This window comes from Raphanus sativus, chromosome 8 (assembly GCF_000801105.2).
Source record: "Raphanus sativus cultivar WK10039 chromosome 8, ASM80110v3, whole genome shotgun sequence".
Classification (NCBI taxonomy): domain Eukaryota; kingdom Viridiplantae; phylum Streptophyta; class Magnoliopsida; order Brassicales; family Brassicaceae; genus Raphanus; species Raphanus sativus.
The window spans coordinates 19615903-19631847 of record NC_079518.1 but is presented as its reverse complement, the minus strand read 5'-3'; the positions used below and the strand labels follow the sequence as shown (position 1 = coordinate 19631847).

General features: G+C 39.0%; 1 protein-coding gene and 1 long non-coding RNA gene across 13 annotated transcripts; one reads left to right on the top strand and one right to left on the bottom strand.

Annotated features, from left to right (window-relative positions):
* The first annotated feature begins 2858 nt into the window (after positions 1-2858).
* Positions 2859-6139, top strand: LOC108832739 (uncharacterized). Of its 3 annotated transcripts, none has more exons than XR_001946554.2 (9): positions 2859-3367; positions 3888-4161; positions 4441-4572; positions 4645-4769; positions 4876-4953; positions 5029-5140; positions 5218-5379; positions 5481-5568; positions 5638-6139. It is a non-coding gene; the product is annotated as an uncharacterized LOC108832739 (long non-coding RNA). The 3 variants fall into 3 exon arrangements; XR_001946553.2 differs by having other exon boundaries at positions 4847-4953; positions 5448-5568; XR_001946552.2 differs by having other exon boundaries at positions 2862-3367; positions 5448-5568.
* Positions 6140-9018: 2879 nt separating this feature from the next.
* Positions 9019-10784, bottom strand: LOC108836375 (protein RNA-directed DNA methylation 3). Of its 10 annotated transcripts, none has more exons than XR_008937310.1 (7): positions 10629-10784; positions 10414-10557; positions 9991-10251; positions 9803-9903; positions 9671-9724; positions 9493-9596; positions 9019-9413 (listed from the first exon to the last, which is right to left on the bottom strand). XR_008937310.1 is itself a non-coding variant. In XM_018609533.2 (6 exons), the coding sequence occupies exons 1-4, from the start codon at positions 10690-10692 to the stop codon at positions 9832-9834; spliced, it is 516 nt and encodes a 171-aa protein (XP_018465035.1). In that variant the 5' UTR covers positions 10693-10784; the 3' UTR covers positions 9019-9413; positions 9493-9596; positions 9671-9831. The 10 variants fall into 10 exon arrangements, 3 of the variants coding, with proteins under 3 accessions (XP_018465035.1, XP_018465037.1, XP_018465036.1); XR_001947121.2 differs by having other exon boundaries at positions 10016-10251; XR_008937308.1 differs by having other exon boundaries at positions 9019-9251; positions 9365-9413; positions 9671-10251.
* Positions 10785-15945: the final 5161 nt, after the last annotated feature.

Below are 15945 nucleotides of genomic sequence, written 5' to 3'. Positions count from 1 at the left end.
GATCAGATTCGACGGGGCCTACGCAGAAGAGAGAAGTACTCTGATCGACACATTGTTCGTGGGCTTGATGTTTTAGTTCTTAATGGGTTTAGATTATTTGAAAGACCTGATATTAGAGTTTATTAATTCGATTGACAGTTTATTGTTATTAAAGAGAGTAGGACAGGTGTCATTTTTCCCCAAAGGAAATAAAAAACTCAACTTTATTATATAAGATTATCTATTAGGGAAAAGGAATATTCGTAGAGAAAAGGAGAACTTGGTGGTCAAGTTTTTTTTAAAAAAATTTGTATTGTGTTAGTTATTTGATTCGAGCTGTTGAACAATTAATAGTTTATATTCTTTTCGCGTAGGATTAGGAAAATCTCTGAGTAGTTATATTATGATCGTATAGAATTAGGAAAATCTTTGAGTGCGTATCAATTAAAAATTGCTTTAAATGTCATTAATGTACATTAATTAAAAAAATTCGTAAATTTAGGACTGGTTTAGGAATGTTTCGTGGAGTGGAAGGAAAGCAGTTTAATTAGGTTAGATATTATTAGCAAACCAAATTTTTATTCATTTTCGGTTTATATTGCAAACAATTTTTTTTTGGTCAGGAAGAAACCAAAATATAAACCATCTAAAAAAACCAAAAGTTCATCATAAGCAAAACAATCTAAAATGTTTCTTCACTGTGAAAATAATTTCCACCATAAGCAATAGAATATGTTAATATACTTGTGTAGATATTTTTTAATATAAATAATAATTTACACTAATTGCTTTTGGGTGTTTAATTTAGATATTTCCATTGATTGGTCTAGTACCGTAGATATTTCCATCGATTGGTTTAGAAGTTTGGACCATGTGAGTCAAAAAAAAGCCCAAACAAAATAATAATGGGTAATTAACAGTATAGGCCACGTTTTTTTATGTTAAAAATAAATGATTAAACTACTTTGTTTTGATGGTAGTGGCATGAAGTGGTAATATTTGTGGAAAACTAAGGGGACATAGATAAATGTACTTCAGTATTAATATTTTAAGATTGTTGTAACTTTGTTAAATTGCCTTCTGGGCTTTTTTTTGTCAACTTCTTGTATATTAAAGCTCATAGGCTAATTGTTACAAAAAGACTCAAATAAAAATAAATTACATTCAGCCCAAACCAAAGTTCAGAAGATCAGAATACACGTTAAGTATGTTTGCATGATAAAACACGTGTCATCTTCCAAAGCTTTACTCTTCCTGAAATGAGGTGAGAAAGCAGTGCCGTAATTTTAACGCCGACAAGAGCAATGATCCCCGATCTCATCTCTCTTGAATATGCTTGCTGCCACCTCCTTTCTTTAACCTCCGTTGATTCATGATGATATCCTCTCTAATCACCAGTAGTTATCCACAGAATAGCTTCTGATAAATAAATAACAGATCCTTGTTGGAACACTTTCTTATAGAGAAAGCTCCATCTCATATGGGTCTGCATCGATTTATCGCAGCCTATTACATATCTTAGATCATGTTCTTTGGGGAAACTCCGCTTGTACTTCTTAAAACGAAGATTGATACCCACGTAGAGACAGGAACCAAGCTTGCTAGTAAATAGAGAGAGAGTTAACATCTGAAACAAACGGCTTAAGATTTGATAAAAAAAAGAAGGAGAAAGCTAGATCACAACAAAATCGGAAATTTATTCTGCAAACAGAAATTACAAAATCGCCAAAGCGAAAAACTTAATCGGCTAACCCGAAGTAAAATCGATCGAATGATCGAACTTATATTACAACAAAAGAACTCAACTCATCTCTTACCCTCTGATAGATATGTGATTTGATAAGAGGGTAGAGATTGAGAGAGTTTTCTCTCTCTACGAGAAGAGAGAGAGTTTTTTTGCGTGATACTGTAACATTTTTGCCTTTTGGGCTTTAATCGAATAAAATCAAAGGTTGACAAAAAAAACAACGCAAAAATATAATAAAGCACAATATATTCTCCCAGTGTGATAGAAGATAACCGTAATGAAACTCGAACTCAAGACCCCAAAGAGAACTTGAAGTTCTCAACCACTACACCAAAGAAATGTTTCCGTAATTAGTGCCCCAAAATAGTAGATAACATTTAACGTCTAAATTCCTTGCTCTATGACTTTTAGCCTAGGACCGGCTATGAGTAGATTGTGTATTTATAATAATGAAAAAAATGTAAAATATGTGTTCTTGCAAAAGTAGATCACTGCAAGACGTAGAATGCATACTCCATTTACGGTATAAACAATTTAAAAGATAGAAGACATTTTCTATTTTACGGTTAGAAGTAGAATGTATGTTATAGAAATTGTAGAATAAACTACTTCATGTTTTCAAAAATTAGCAAACTTTGTAAAATTAATTTTGAACCAATAAAGTGAACCAATGCAAGCAGAATGGAATTATCCTTCCACAAATGTATTTTTAAGTTAAAAAAAAATATATCTTTGTCGGAAAACCTCAAAAAAACTGTCAGCAAACCTCAAAACCATGTTGATGTTGATTGAAAAAAAAAAAAAACAATGTTGATTGCAAAGTATAAAAAAATCCACACCACTACCTTTCCCATTATTTATTAACAAATGATGCCGCAACTGACTATTATCAAAGTTAAAAGGACCATTCAAAAGAATCTCCTATCTATTACACTACTAAAAGGGCAATACGAAGCTCTATGAGAGAGTCCACGTCACCCTTAAAAATCAGCCAATTATGTTCTATAAATTGTCCACGTCAGATATTGTTATTGTGTTTGTGGGCTTCGATTTTTAATTCAGCATGTTTAACATTTTGGCCTGTTGAACATAGACCCATCATTTAGGCCTCTTGACTCTGTCTACTCTAATTTCGTGCTCGAAATCGCCGAACCCTAATTTCCATTTCAAAATCGACTCTCTCCTTTCGATTTTCTCATCTTCTATTCCTCTTCTCTCCATATCCGTTTCGTAGATCAGACGAATCACCTCTCCTCTAATCAAACATTCGTGTAATCAAAGCTCATTCAATGGTTCTCTTTCGTCTTCCCCTCTATCAATCTCTCTATAAAACTTTTTTTGAATATTTTGCTCATATCCTCTCAAGAATCTACGGCTATGGAATCCACCGGCCAATCCCTGTATCCAGCAATCCGAAGCCGAACCGGAAGATCTTTTCCAGACGACAAAACCGCTGTTTCCTCTGCCATTCTGAGATCGCGATCTTCCTCCGCGCACGGTGACGATGTGATGTTCTTCAGAGATGTCAGAATGGGCCCACACGAAGAGGAGTTACGGTTTCGTCTGATACATTTTCGGGAGGCTCGAAACTCAAACACGAAGACACTCATTGGCATGGAGATGCTCCTCATTGACGAGCAGGTCCGTCTTCTATTATTCTCTTCATTACTTTAGTATTGCTCTATTGATCGGTTGATATAGTAACATTTACGTATTGATACGAGAGCTATGAAATATATGAATCATATTGCAATCCATCTCGACATGATGTACTTCTCATTCATCATAGTTTATAGAGTGGTTACGTAATTTCTATTTATCATACTCCTGTACTGAAATAGCAGTACTTTCTTTTATATTTCGACCTCATGCCTAGATAATATGAATACTTGGATGTTTGATCTTATTAACTTTGGTTTGATTTATCTAAAGTATAATGCCAACTGAGTTGTTTAGTGATATATAGTTTCTATTAATCCCTTGCTCATTATTTTCTTGGTCTAGAAGAATGCACCGTTGGTGGGGTTGATGGTCTGAGCAACTGATTCCATTCAAAATTTTATTACTTTTTATTAAATTAACGACTGCATCAAGTTGGTCCATCTCATGATAATGGTTGTCATAGTAACACTTTTAATCGTCTATTTTATTTGGTTGTCAGGAAACTGTTATTCAGGGCTTTATTCCAGCAGGACTGGTTGAAATGTATATGCCTCACTTGAAAGCAGGTTCTGTTTATAGACTGACCAAGTTTTACGGGTCCAGGAGCAAAGTTCAGTTCAGTGTTGCTGATCATAGTGTCACCATTTCATTATCTTGGACCTCTGTCCTCTCGGTTCTTGAGGACAGTCTGGTTCCTTTTCACGAAGACCGGTTCAGGTTCCGTAGCCACGAGGAGTTTGAAGCTAATTGTGACCTCAAGGGTGACCTTTATGGTAAGTCCTCTATCTAATTGTCGTTCGCAAGTAGGAGTCAATTGAGCTATAGTTGGGATTTACTCTTAAATCTCGAGGTTAAGTCTTCAGTCTGTGAACAACTGCTGAATTCAGTCCTGAATCTTTGGGTTAAGTTTTAGTATAGTATAGATACGTTTTTGATGTTATTATTATTGTATAACTTGGATACTCACCGAACTTAACCTATATAGACATACATTTGTTATTTTTAAAGAGTATAAGTTCGATATTTACCAAACTCAACTCTTACTATTTCAGATTATCTTGGACACATGAAGTTGGTCAATGGGCAGCCTCTCACGGACTGTCCCATCCTTAGAGGCTGCCCATCCTGGACGAAGTTGATATAGCAAAGAAGCGGCATCTGATGGTTCATGTGCAGACACATGGGTAAGTTTGCCCATTAATATCGAAATTTTGTATGTGTGTTTATCTTAACATTTAAGTTTATATATCATGTAGCTGACCATTGATGAAACTATACATATGGGACAAAGCTGCAACAGATTTCTGCCTGAAGTACAAGTCATATGGGATCACTCCAAGTGCTATTTTAGTCACCACATTGAACCCAAAATGGATTGGAGGTTAGCACATCCAGCTTTAATTTTTTTTTATCATTTTGTGATATATGAGTTTGTCATCGTTTTCTGAATCTGATTAGTGATACTTCATTCATGTGTAAACATCAAGAACCCTTACTCTGACTATGTCATCTTCACGGGTTTTTATGGACACCGATGTCCAACCAACTAGAGATTATCTTAGCTGGTATGTATTTATGTTTTAAGACATATTTTCTACCAACTCCAGTACTAACATGATTAAGGCTTTCTCATTTTTCAGGTTGGGCTCCAACTCGGATATTGCTTGGAAGATTAATGCAGAGATTGTGACTAAGCCTGAGGCAGTCACTATAGCTGAATTATTCTCCTACATCAAACAGGAGAATGCGAAGGTACAAGGGTTGCTATTTTTACTAATTTATTATGATACTCTTGGGTACTTGTGATAATCTTAAATACACTGTTGTAGGTTGCTTGGTTTGAGTGCACAGCAACCATAGATGATTTTGTCAGTGGCTGAGCTTGGTATTATATTTCCTGTGGTGTGTGCCATACTAAGGCAACCAAAGGGCCTAAGTCTCTGATGTGTAAGAAGTTTGGGAAAGCTGAGATTTTCTGCCGGAGTACCAGAGTAAGTGTTGTATTGTTAGTTTCATCTGCATATTGTCAGCATTTACAATTTATTTTCTTTCATGTCAGGTATCTGACCAAGATCTTTGTCTATGATAAAAGTGACCAGGAAGTTTTTGCCATCCTTGGTGATGCTGGGTTTGAATTAACTGGGCGTCATGCATGTGAATTAGTGGCGAACCACTTTAAGGTAATTACATACCTGTTAATCTATCTGCACACATTTCTTTAACTCCCAACTGTTTTCCTTCAATATTAGTCAAATGAGAACATTGGAGATGATCAAATCATGCCGGTTCCACAAACTCTAACAGACACCATTGGACAGACACATAAGTTTCTTGTGAAAGTCTCAAAGCATAACCTCCAAGGCTTGACTCAATCCATTACTGTGACAAAGGTCCTCCCACCAGAAGCTCCAGAAGATTATGCCAATGCTCCAAAGTCTGCTGAAATATTGGAGCCAGTAAGTGAAGAATGTGGACCTTCCTTATGCATTGGAGATTCTTCAGGTGAGGGTATCAAAAGTTCCACCGAAAGTGTTGAACCAGAAGCTGTCAAACGTGCCAGAGGTAGCTAGAAGAGCTCCTGGTTACCCTGGTTACCCTCTCTAGCAGTAAATTCTTCACTGCAGTTTAAGTATTGGTTTTGCATTGACTTTGCTATCTTTATATTTGCATTTTCAGACTTTTGTTTCATTGGAAATATTAGCTATCTTTGTATTACATTTTAATCAAGTTCAGAGGATTTTAGACTATGTCTTTCTTTGGAGTTTTGATATCACTCTTGCTTGCTACTTTTTTAGCATATATTTATAAATTGATCTATCAGAATAACTTTGATCTATAAGTTTAGATTGCTACTGTTTAAGAGTACAACTTTATCTATCAAGAAAGCTAAATATTTGGTATAGCTTACTAACTGCATAAGTATCTTTTCGTTATAACTTCTAATGTCTTTTGAACATTGTATAAATTGTGGGTTGTTCATAATTGTTTGCACCATTAAATCATTATAATTTTTCAAAACATCAAACCGTTACAAAATTAAGCTCTTTTATTTTGGTGAGAAAATTTATAACAAAGTTGTGGTTCATTTTCAAACATCGCATCAAAATAACTTATTTTGTCTCACCTAATGATTAAATGGAAAATTTCAAACGAAAATTATATAATTTGATTATACGCTCCATTACTCAAACAGTTCAATTAAGAGAATACATGGAAAATGTTCTATTGTTATACGCTCCATAGATTTTGCTTTAATTTTTTTCCTCATTGTGTTACTTGAACCTTAAAAAGATATCACATAATTGAACCTTTGCAATTTTTAAATTATTGAAATTTTTCTTCAAATTTAATTCAAAGATAATACATTATAACACACATATTGTATCCATTATTCTATTTTGTTTTCTCATTTCCACCCAACAAATTTAAATTTATTATGGATAGAAAAAGCTATTTCATAGAAAATTAGTATTTCTTTAACGCTTCCAACAAAAATTAGTTAAACTGAACAAATAAATTATGTTTTTTTAAACAATTTTTCATCATGGAAAAATTAAACAACAAATATTTTCCGCGCGTAGCGCGGACATCGCATCTAGTATATATAAGAACAAAACTTAGGGGGCTTATCGTATCAGGGATTTCATAAAATTTTAGCTTTTTTGTCAAATCCTCTCTTATTGAACATGGTATTTGTAAAAGTCCTAACAAATTCTAGGTTATTGGATCTAACATTTGTATAAATCCTATTAAAACTCCCCTTATTGGAAAATATGGATTTGATGAATAATTTATATCAGAATTATTTGGATTATTGGAAAAATGATTTTCCCCTTGAAATTTCAATAGAAAAGAATACCTCCTCCTTAGATGGAATTTGGAAAAAAAAGACGACATCTTTAGTTTTTTTTTTAGAACTTTTTTCTCCAGTACCTCACAAAGTGATAGCAATCACTACTTTCATCCATGTAAGCTTGTTTCACAACTATCATCCATGTAAACTTGTTTCACAACTCTTATCATCTGATCTTTCCTCACCCTTCCCTTCGAGTTCCTTTGAAAGATTTGGAAAGAGCCATCACACTGTTCCACATCGCCAACGCCATCATCAGCTCTGATATCGTTTTTCATTATTCTGCGTCGATCCCTCACATTCTCCGTCAGCACCAGTTACATGCTCTTTATCACCACCTAACTCATTCTTTCTCTGTTTACATTCATACCCTCCGTCTCAACTCGGTTCTCCTCTGCATTTTGTTCTCCGATAAGAGCATGGGTTATGTATAGGTGCAGGATCTCGAGTTCCATGGAGTGGTGTGGAAAATGCATAGTGGAGTCTGAACCCTGAGTTATGGCAACTAGAGGGACATGATAAGTGTAATGTGGAATCTATGGGACCATAGTTATGACTCTATATATGCTGATATTGAGCATTAAAAATCTTGATATCTGATTTAAGAGATATTGTTTCCTCTCACAGTTTGCTCTTCTCTTGCATTAGTTGTGTTCAAAACAAAGTTGAAGATGATGAACACTGCAAACTCAAATTAGAATCTAATAATAATAAGTGCTTTGGAGAAGTTAAATAAATCATCAACCTCACGGGATTCTTGAAAAAGTGTAACATATTCAGCCTTTAGTCTATTGACTTGAACCACTAGATCATTCAGAGTTTGTATTGTGTCAATGAGAATTGAACCTTTATCACACTTATGCCTATTTGGATCTGCAGCAAAATGGTTCCTGTTCCGACCGAAGGCTTATGCTTAGCAACTGAAAGAACACTGCTTGCTGAGGATGCGGTAAAGCCATTTGGTAGTGACAAATACTGTTTTATATATTTCGTAAGATGTCTAGTTTGATTTCTTTTGTGCATGAGTGTTGTATTTGTATGAACTCTTACGAGGATGGAGCAGAGCTTCATATTCTTCCTTTCAACCACCATTTATATTCAAACTGTATCGTTAAATGGCTAGAGAAGAGAGCAACTTGCCCTCTCTGCAAACACAAAATTCTTAAAGGAACCACTGATTAATTTTGACGACAAATATCTGATAAAGCCGACATAAGTTCCAATTCCTCAGTTAAAACTTTTCTGTATATATAACAATTAAAATCATGTAACTTTGTTAAAAGTATCCATTTTTAAACGTGTAAAATCTGTAAGTTAAAGTACAGCTCACTTCGTTGTCATATTGTTTGCTGCATTTCACATCATTTACCACTGATACGAGCCTTCTAGTTTGCATATCAAGAAACCACTACAAGAAATATGTACATTCTTAGCTCACGATAAACACTATGGTAGGTCTTTCATAGCGTTTTATGATCTGCTATGTCATCGGCAGCTATCATAGGTACCCCCTCTACGATAGCATTTTTTCTAATGGTATGTAATATACAGATACGATAGCAATAACTAAATGATATTATTAATTTAACGATAACAATACTTTTTTGTTACAAAATTGATTCGGAGATTCATATTTCGTGCTATAATAGATCCTTCTACAATAGCAATATACAATTGCCATTATTGTTTTATTTATAACGAAAATATTATTTTTGGTTTTAATTTATAAATAAAGTTTATTTACTTATTTAAATTTATTTGAAATAAAAACCAAAAATAAATAAATTTTATTTATAAATTAAAAATTGGTTTACAAATAACTTCCAGTTTACAAAACTAAACCAAAACTAAGAAAACCTAAGGAAAACCATAAAAACCTAAACAATTATTAAATTCTTCTTATTCTTCTTTTTCTTCTTGGCAGATGGTGAAGCTTAACCTGGCTTGGGGTTACTCTCAACACCATGCGCTCAGTTTCAGTTTCTCTAATACAAAGCTTCCAACAATGACCTACATAAAATCACCCGAACCAAATTCAGTATCTTGAAGACTCTATGAAGTAACTCAACTATAAAAGGTTAGAGAAATGGAGTAGCCTGGACTTTTGATCTAGTAACTATTACTCTTTGTATTCAAGAAAGAACCTGAAATAGCAATGATATCATATAGCCCCTGCAAATACAGATCACAAGACCCTAATCAGATAACCATTCCAGCAAAAGTACCGCACAAGGACATGAAAATGTTATACCTCATACGAAACAACTAGACACAGCTCCTGAAGCTGAGAGATTACTAAACTCCAGTGGTCCTCGATGCGTGATGATATGAGATGCAACAATGTTTCTGCTCCTACTGCTCACACACATTAACTGTAAGTAGTGATCAAAAATGGTATCAAGAAAACAAAAAGAGAATTCAGACAAAACCTCAAGTATCTTCGAGTTCAGTTTCTGTTTGGTAAGATTGTCTGCTGCAACTCCCTGATTAAGACATAAAGTGTGGATCTTTCTTGACTACGCAACCCAAAGGAGCAATAAATACAACAAGATTCATCTAACCTGCAAGTCAAAAAACGATGAGACAAGGCCTAAGAGAAAGACAACAGAGACAAAACAGAGTTTGGTTGCAGGATCAGTAGCAACTGTAGATGGAATCTCTTCTAAAAGCACAAGCAGTAACTCATGTTAGTACTGATGTAATCTTAGGAAATAATTTGTATTAGACATTAAAGCATGGGACTACTTACAATCAGATAAGCAATAGTAACATACCACACACTTTGTTTTCCATATTGGAGGATCATAGGCAGTAGGAACAAGAGCATCCATCTCGATGGAGCTTTTAACATCATCAGCTGCATATCTAACAAACCCAGAACCAGGTTTGTATCTTCCTTCCATAATTCTGTCATAAACATCCTCCTTATATGTTTCAAACAAAGGAAGAGCCGACTTTTCCCCCTTGTCATCCTTTCCACTAGTCTCTAGCTCAGGTTCATCTTCTTTATCTGTTTCAAACGACTAGTTAGAGAAAGTTGACAACTTTCTGCAATTTTCAGGCACGCAAGCTTTGAAACAAGACAAAACAGCTCTGAACTGACTTGAGAACTAACTCAAACACAAACTCTAGTCTCGAAAATTAGCTATTCCAACAAAGATAGACACTTTACCAGGTTGCAAACAAAAGCAGACGTGAATAATCCACACTAGACGAACAAACCACCGTCGCTCCTGTATCTTCACCGCCGTCGTCCTCTTCCTCTGTCTTCTCTGTCTCCCTACCGAGGAAGAGAAGCTCCGCTGTGGGTTCGCCTCTGTCAAAACGCAGTCAGATTCTAAACGGAGAGCGTGAGGGAGAGATGGAGATAGAGAAAGCAAATCTGACCTCGCAGATGGTGGAGAGTCGTCGGGTTTCTTCCTCGATCGGACCCAACTGAGCTTGGATCCATTCACAACTTCCGGTCATCCTCCTCCTCTCGTCAATTTCGTTTTTGTGTTGGGCCAGAATATGGCTTGATAGTTGAACAGCGAATAACAAAAGACGATAACGGGCCACGACAGGCCCATCGCGAATTCAATCTTTGAAGGCAGCTAATCTGGAGCCGGAGGCTGAGAGCTAAGGACCTTTACTAAAGAGGTCACGGAAAAGAGGCAGCTCGTAGATGTGAAAGTAGGCGCAGGACCCGGTCAAAGGGAAGCTGTTGCGGATTCCTCAATAAACGGAGAGGATCTCGGAGATCAGTTAAATACGATCAAGAGAAGTCCAAGACTATTTAAGAGAAGATCGAGGACTAAAGAAGGAGACCTATTCAACTTTTATTCGACACAATACTTTCGTTATCTCTGTAACATTCTCATTTTCATTGTAATCATCAGAAAACATTCCCTGTAATCATTCTTTACCAAAATGATCAATAAGATCTTCATTCGTTCTACAAGTTCTAACGAGATTCATCCCACGTTATCTTTCCCTAATCCTTTACTAAACTATAACCTGACTTAAAAATCAGGAGGTGAGTTTAATCCCTCACAATTGGCGCCGTCTGTGGGAAGAAACAATCGAATCGCTTACTCTAACTTGAGGATGAATCCTACCGATCAGACAACAAATTCGTCTGACCTTAACCTCCCGATTCAGAGCGATGACTCACCGAACGATGGAGGCTCTAGTCTCGTAACCTCGGAGCCTCGACGTGGCGACCACCGATCTGGGCAACAGCCTCCGGTTAGCGCTCGAACGAGCCAGACTGCAACCGGAGCTACTAACCTGAGATCGTCAAGTGGAACCGCCCCCGGGCTTCCAGTCACCGAGAATCCTCAGCAGCAAGCCATTCCGAATCAAACGGAGGCTCAGCTCTCTGAGATTCGTCAGATGATGATGCAATTAGTAGACAAAGCTCAGGAAAGTGTGCGTACAATGCATCAGCTAGCTGTTCGTCAGCAACGATTCGAAGAGATAACTAGATCTCTAAACGCAACAACCCAACCACCACAACGTCAAGCTCCGGGGGTCACTTTCCGAGATCGATTGACCGATCCCTCATTCCCCCGAGGACGTTTAGACTTTTCTCCTGATAGCACTGCTCCGGAAGGACGGGGATCTGCTTTCCAGACACCTCATACTGGGACAGCTCCTGTGTTTAACCCACCTACCACCAGTACTATGGGAAGTAACGTAGCGACAACCAGCTCCACACCCAGTCAGATTGCTGACCGGAGCACTCGCTTACCTCCTCCGCCGCCTGATTTTAGGTCCGGAGCAGGAGTATCCTTCCCATCCGGGGGTAGAACATCAGCTTCGGTTTATCAAACCAGAAGCTCAACCCCGAATGTGGACGGGTATCAAAGGGTAGACCCCGATAATCCAAGAGCTGGTGAGCGACTTAGCCCACCAAATGCATGGGAAGATGAACCAACACGATTCCGTCAGGAACCTGCCCATCAGATACCTAATAACGACCCAAATGTCCTTCCTTTAGAGGGACCTGAAGCCATCCGCAGGTATATGGAACGAACTCACGCAGCTCTCCAAAAATTGGGAGCTCAAGTCCACAAGGCAACGAGCTCAGCTCCCGAAATCGATAGCTTGATTGAAGAAACCCGTGGGACTCCATTCACTGACAGAATTGCCAGTTCTTACATAAGGGATACCCGGAAAATTAGAATTCCCGAGTATGATGGGACTTCTGACCCAAAGGCCTATTTGAGAGCCTTCCGATTAGCTATCGTGAAAGCCCATTTTACACAAGAAGAATGTGAAGCAGGTTACTGCAGGACATTCGCCGAAACTCTGGTTGGAACAGCTCTTGAGTGGTTCTCTGGTCTCGAACCAGCCTCAATAGACAGCTTCGATCAGTTAACTAATGCCTTCATGAAGCAATATTCGACCCATATCCTGAAGCAAGCCTCTGAGGCCGACCTCTGGAAGGTCAGACAAGGAATGGGGGACTCGCTACGAGTCTACATCGAGAAATTCAGAGCAGTAAGAACTAAGCTCTTGAATCCCAACGACCAAGTCGCCATCGAGGCCCTTAGAAGAGGTTTGTGGTATAAATCGGAGTTCTGGTCGGAGCTAACACTCAATACTCCTCCAACTAACGATGATGCTCTTCATAAAGCCACTAGGTATATTACTTTGGAGGAGGAGACAGCTGCGCTGGATAAACTCCACAAGAAACCTCAGAATCACTCGAAAGGCGAATCTTCAGAGACAAAGGGACCTCATAAAAAGGGGAACCTCCGAAACAATCAAACTCAGGGAGAACATTCCTATGCAATCGAGGAGGACAAGGAAGAGAAACCTGTCGCCGCAGCAAACAAAACTCCCTGGTCAAAAGGCTTTGATAAAAATAAACATTGCTCTTATCATGATCGAGAAGGGCACTCAACAGAGGAATGTTGGGACCTCCAACGACAACTGGCAGCTAAATTCGCAGCCGGAGAAATAAAGGGAGTGGACCTTAAAAAGCCACCACCTTATCAGAAAAGAGGTCCCAGAGACACCTCTCCAAAGCGCGAGAGGTCACCTGAGAAGGAGACCGATTCGCCACCTCCAGCTCCCAAGAAAAGAGTCGATATGATTCTTGGAAAATTCCCCCAAGGAAAAGGTCTACAAGTCGAAGCTCTCTTGAGCAAGTCGTCTCCTCAATCGAGCTCCGACTCGAGGGTGGACTGTATCCTTGGAGGATCAGATATATTTCAAGACTCCGTCAACTCCATTAAGAATCACGTACGGAAGGCTGTATCTAACACTGGACCTAAGCCTCCTAACCCCGAGTCCAATACTAAGATTTCTTTCTGGGAAAGCGAGACCTCAAACCTTGAAAGACCTCACGATGATGCGCTGATCGTCACCCTGAACATCGCAGGATACGAGGTCCCTAAACTCATGATAGACACAGGAAGCTCTGTTGACCTTATTTTCTACAACACCCTAAAAGGGATGGAAATAGACGACTACAAAATTATTGGCCAAAAAGCTAATCTCGTAGGCTTCTCCGGAGAAACAGCTACCTCATTGGGGACTATCAAGCTCCCAATCATAGCTGGCGGAATAATGAAAATGACCAACTTAGTAGTCATCGACAGACCTTCTCCGTTCCATGCGATCCTAGGAAGACCCTGGATTCACAAAATGATGGCAGTAGCCTCGACTTATCATCAATGCGTGAAATTCCCAACACCTGAAAGGAAAACTACCGTACATGGTAGCCAGAAGATATCCAGGATCTGTTACTTGGGAGGATTTGAAATCCTCAAAAAGTCCCCCCAATAGCAATTACAGATCCAGGAGGGTCGCGAAATGCAACAAAATATTCGAGGTCCTCCTAAGAACCTCACCGAAAAAGTTTGCATTCACGACTCAAATCCTGAAAGACAGGTGAGCATCGGATCTGAGCTACCTCTTGAGACAAAAAAGGAGCTCATCGACCTCCTGAAAAGCAATGTCAAAACCTTTGCATGGTCCACCAATGACATGAAAGGTATAGATCCGAACGTCACCACCCATAAACTGAAGGTATACCCCACTTTCAAACCGATCAAACAAAAGCGTCGCAAGCTGGGCCTCGAGAAGGCTCAAGCTGTTAACGACGAAGTCGACCGACTTACGAAAGCTGGGTCCATCCGAGAGGTACACTACCCTGACTGGTTAGCTAACCCGGTAGTTGTAAAAAAGAAAAACGGGAAATGGAGAATCTGTGTGGACTTCACCGACCTAAACAAAGCCTGCCCTAAAGACAGCTTCCCGTTACCTCACATCGACCGCCTGGTTGAAGCAACAGCTGGCCATCGACTCCTATACTTCATGCATGCCTTCTCAGGATACAACCAAATCATGATGGATCCCGAGGACCAGGAGAAAACTGCATTCATAACCGAACGAGGAACCTATTGTTACAAGGTTATGCCATTCGGGTTAAAGAACGCAGGAGCTACCTATCAGAGGCTAGTAAATAAGATGTTTGCTGGGCAACTCGGAAAAACCATGGAGGTCTATATTGACGATATGCTAGTCAAATCCTCAGCTGGAGAAGACCATATCTCCCACTTAAGGGAATGCTTCGATATCCTCAATAAGTATGATATGAAGCTCAATCTCACTAAATGTACCTTCGGGGTACCCTCAGGCGAGTTCCTAGGCTATCTCGTAACCGAAAGAGGCATTGAAGCCAACCCGCAGCAGATAGAAACCTTCCTAGAAATACCGTCACCTAAGACAACCAGAGAGGTACAGAGATTGACTGGACGAATCACAGCATTAAATCGATTCATATCCAAGTCCACCGATAAGTGCCTCCCATTCTACAAACTTCTAAGAAATAATAAGAAGTTCTTATGGGACGAGAAATGTGAGGAAGCCTTCAAACAATTGAAAGCTTACCTCTCTGAACCTCCGATCTTATCCAAACCTGTAGTAGGAGAGCCACTGTACCTGTACCTCGCCGTATCGACTGCTGCAGTTAGCGGCGTGCTGGTACGAGAAGAACAAAACGAACAAAGACCTGTCTATTACACCAGCAAGAGTTTGATAGACGCCGAAACAAGGTATCCCGCAATGGAAAAATTAGCGCTAGCAGTCGTAACAGCTGCCAGAAAATTACGAACTTACTTCCAATCGCACTCGATCGTCGTAATGACCTCACAACCATTACGAATGATATTGCACAGCCCCAGCCAGTCAGGGCGATTGGCTAAATGGCCATAGAGCTCAGTGAATACGACATCGAGTACAGACCTCGAGTAGCAGCAAAGGCTCAGGTCCTTGCCGACTTTGTCATTGAGCTAACATCCGAGCAACTAGACTCCGAAATAAAATCTCCAAAATGGAGCCTGTATGTCGACGGAGCCTCATCAAAACATGGCTTCGGTGTCGGTCTAAGGCTGACCTCTTCAGCAGGAGAAACCATCGAGCAGTCCTATAGGCTCGGATTCAGCGCCTCAAACAACGAAGCTGAATATGAAGCACTAATCGCAGGGTTGAAACTCGCCCTAAGCCTCAGAATTCGAGAGCTGAACGCTTATAGTGATTCACAGCTAGTAGCTAGCCAGTTTCACGGAGAATATGAAACAAGGGACGAAAGAATGGGGGTGATGTGCCCTGAATCAGCAACAGAAACAAATCAAGAAAGTTTGGTTTTTGGGCTTGAGTTTTAAACGAGATGGGCTTGACGATTTATGAAAATATGTTTATGAACATGCTT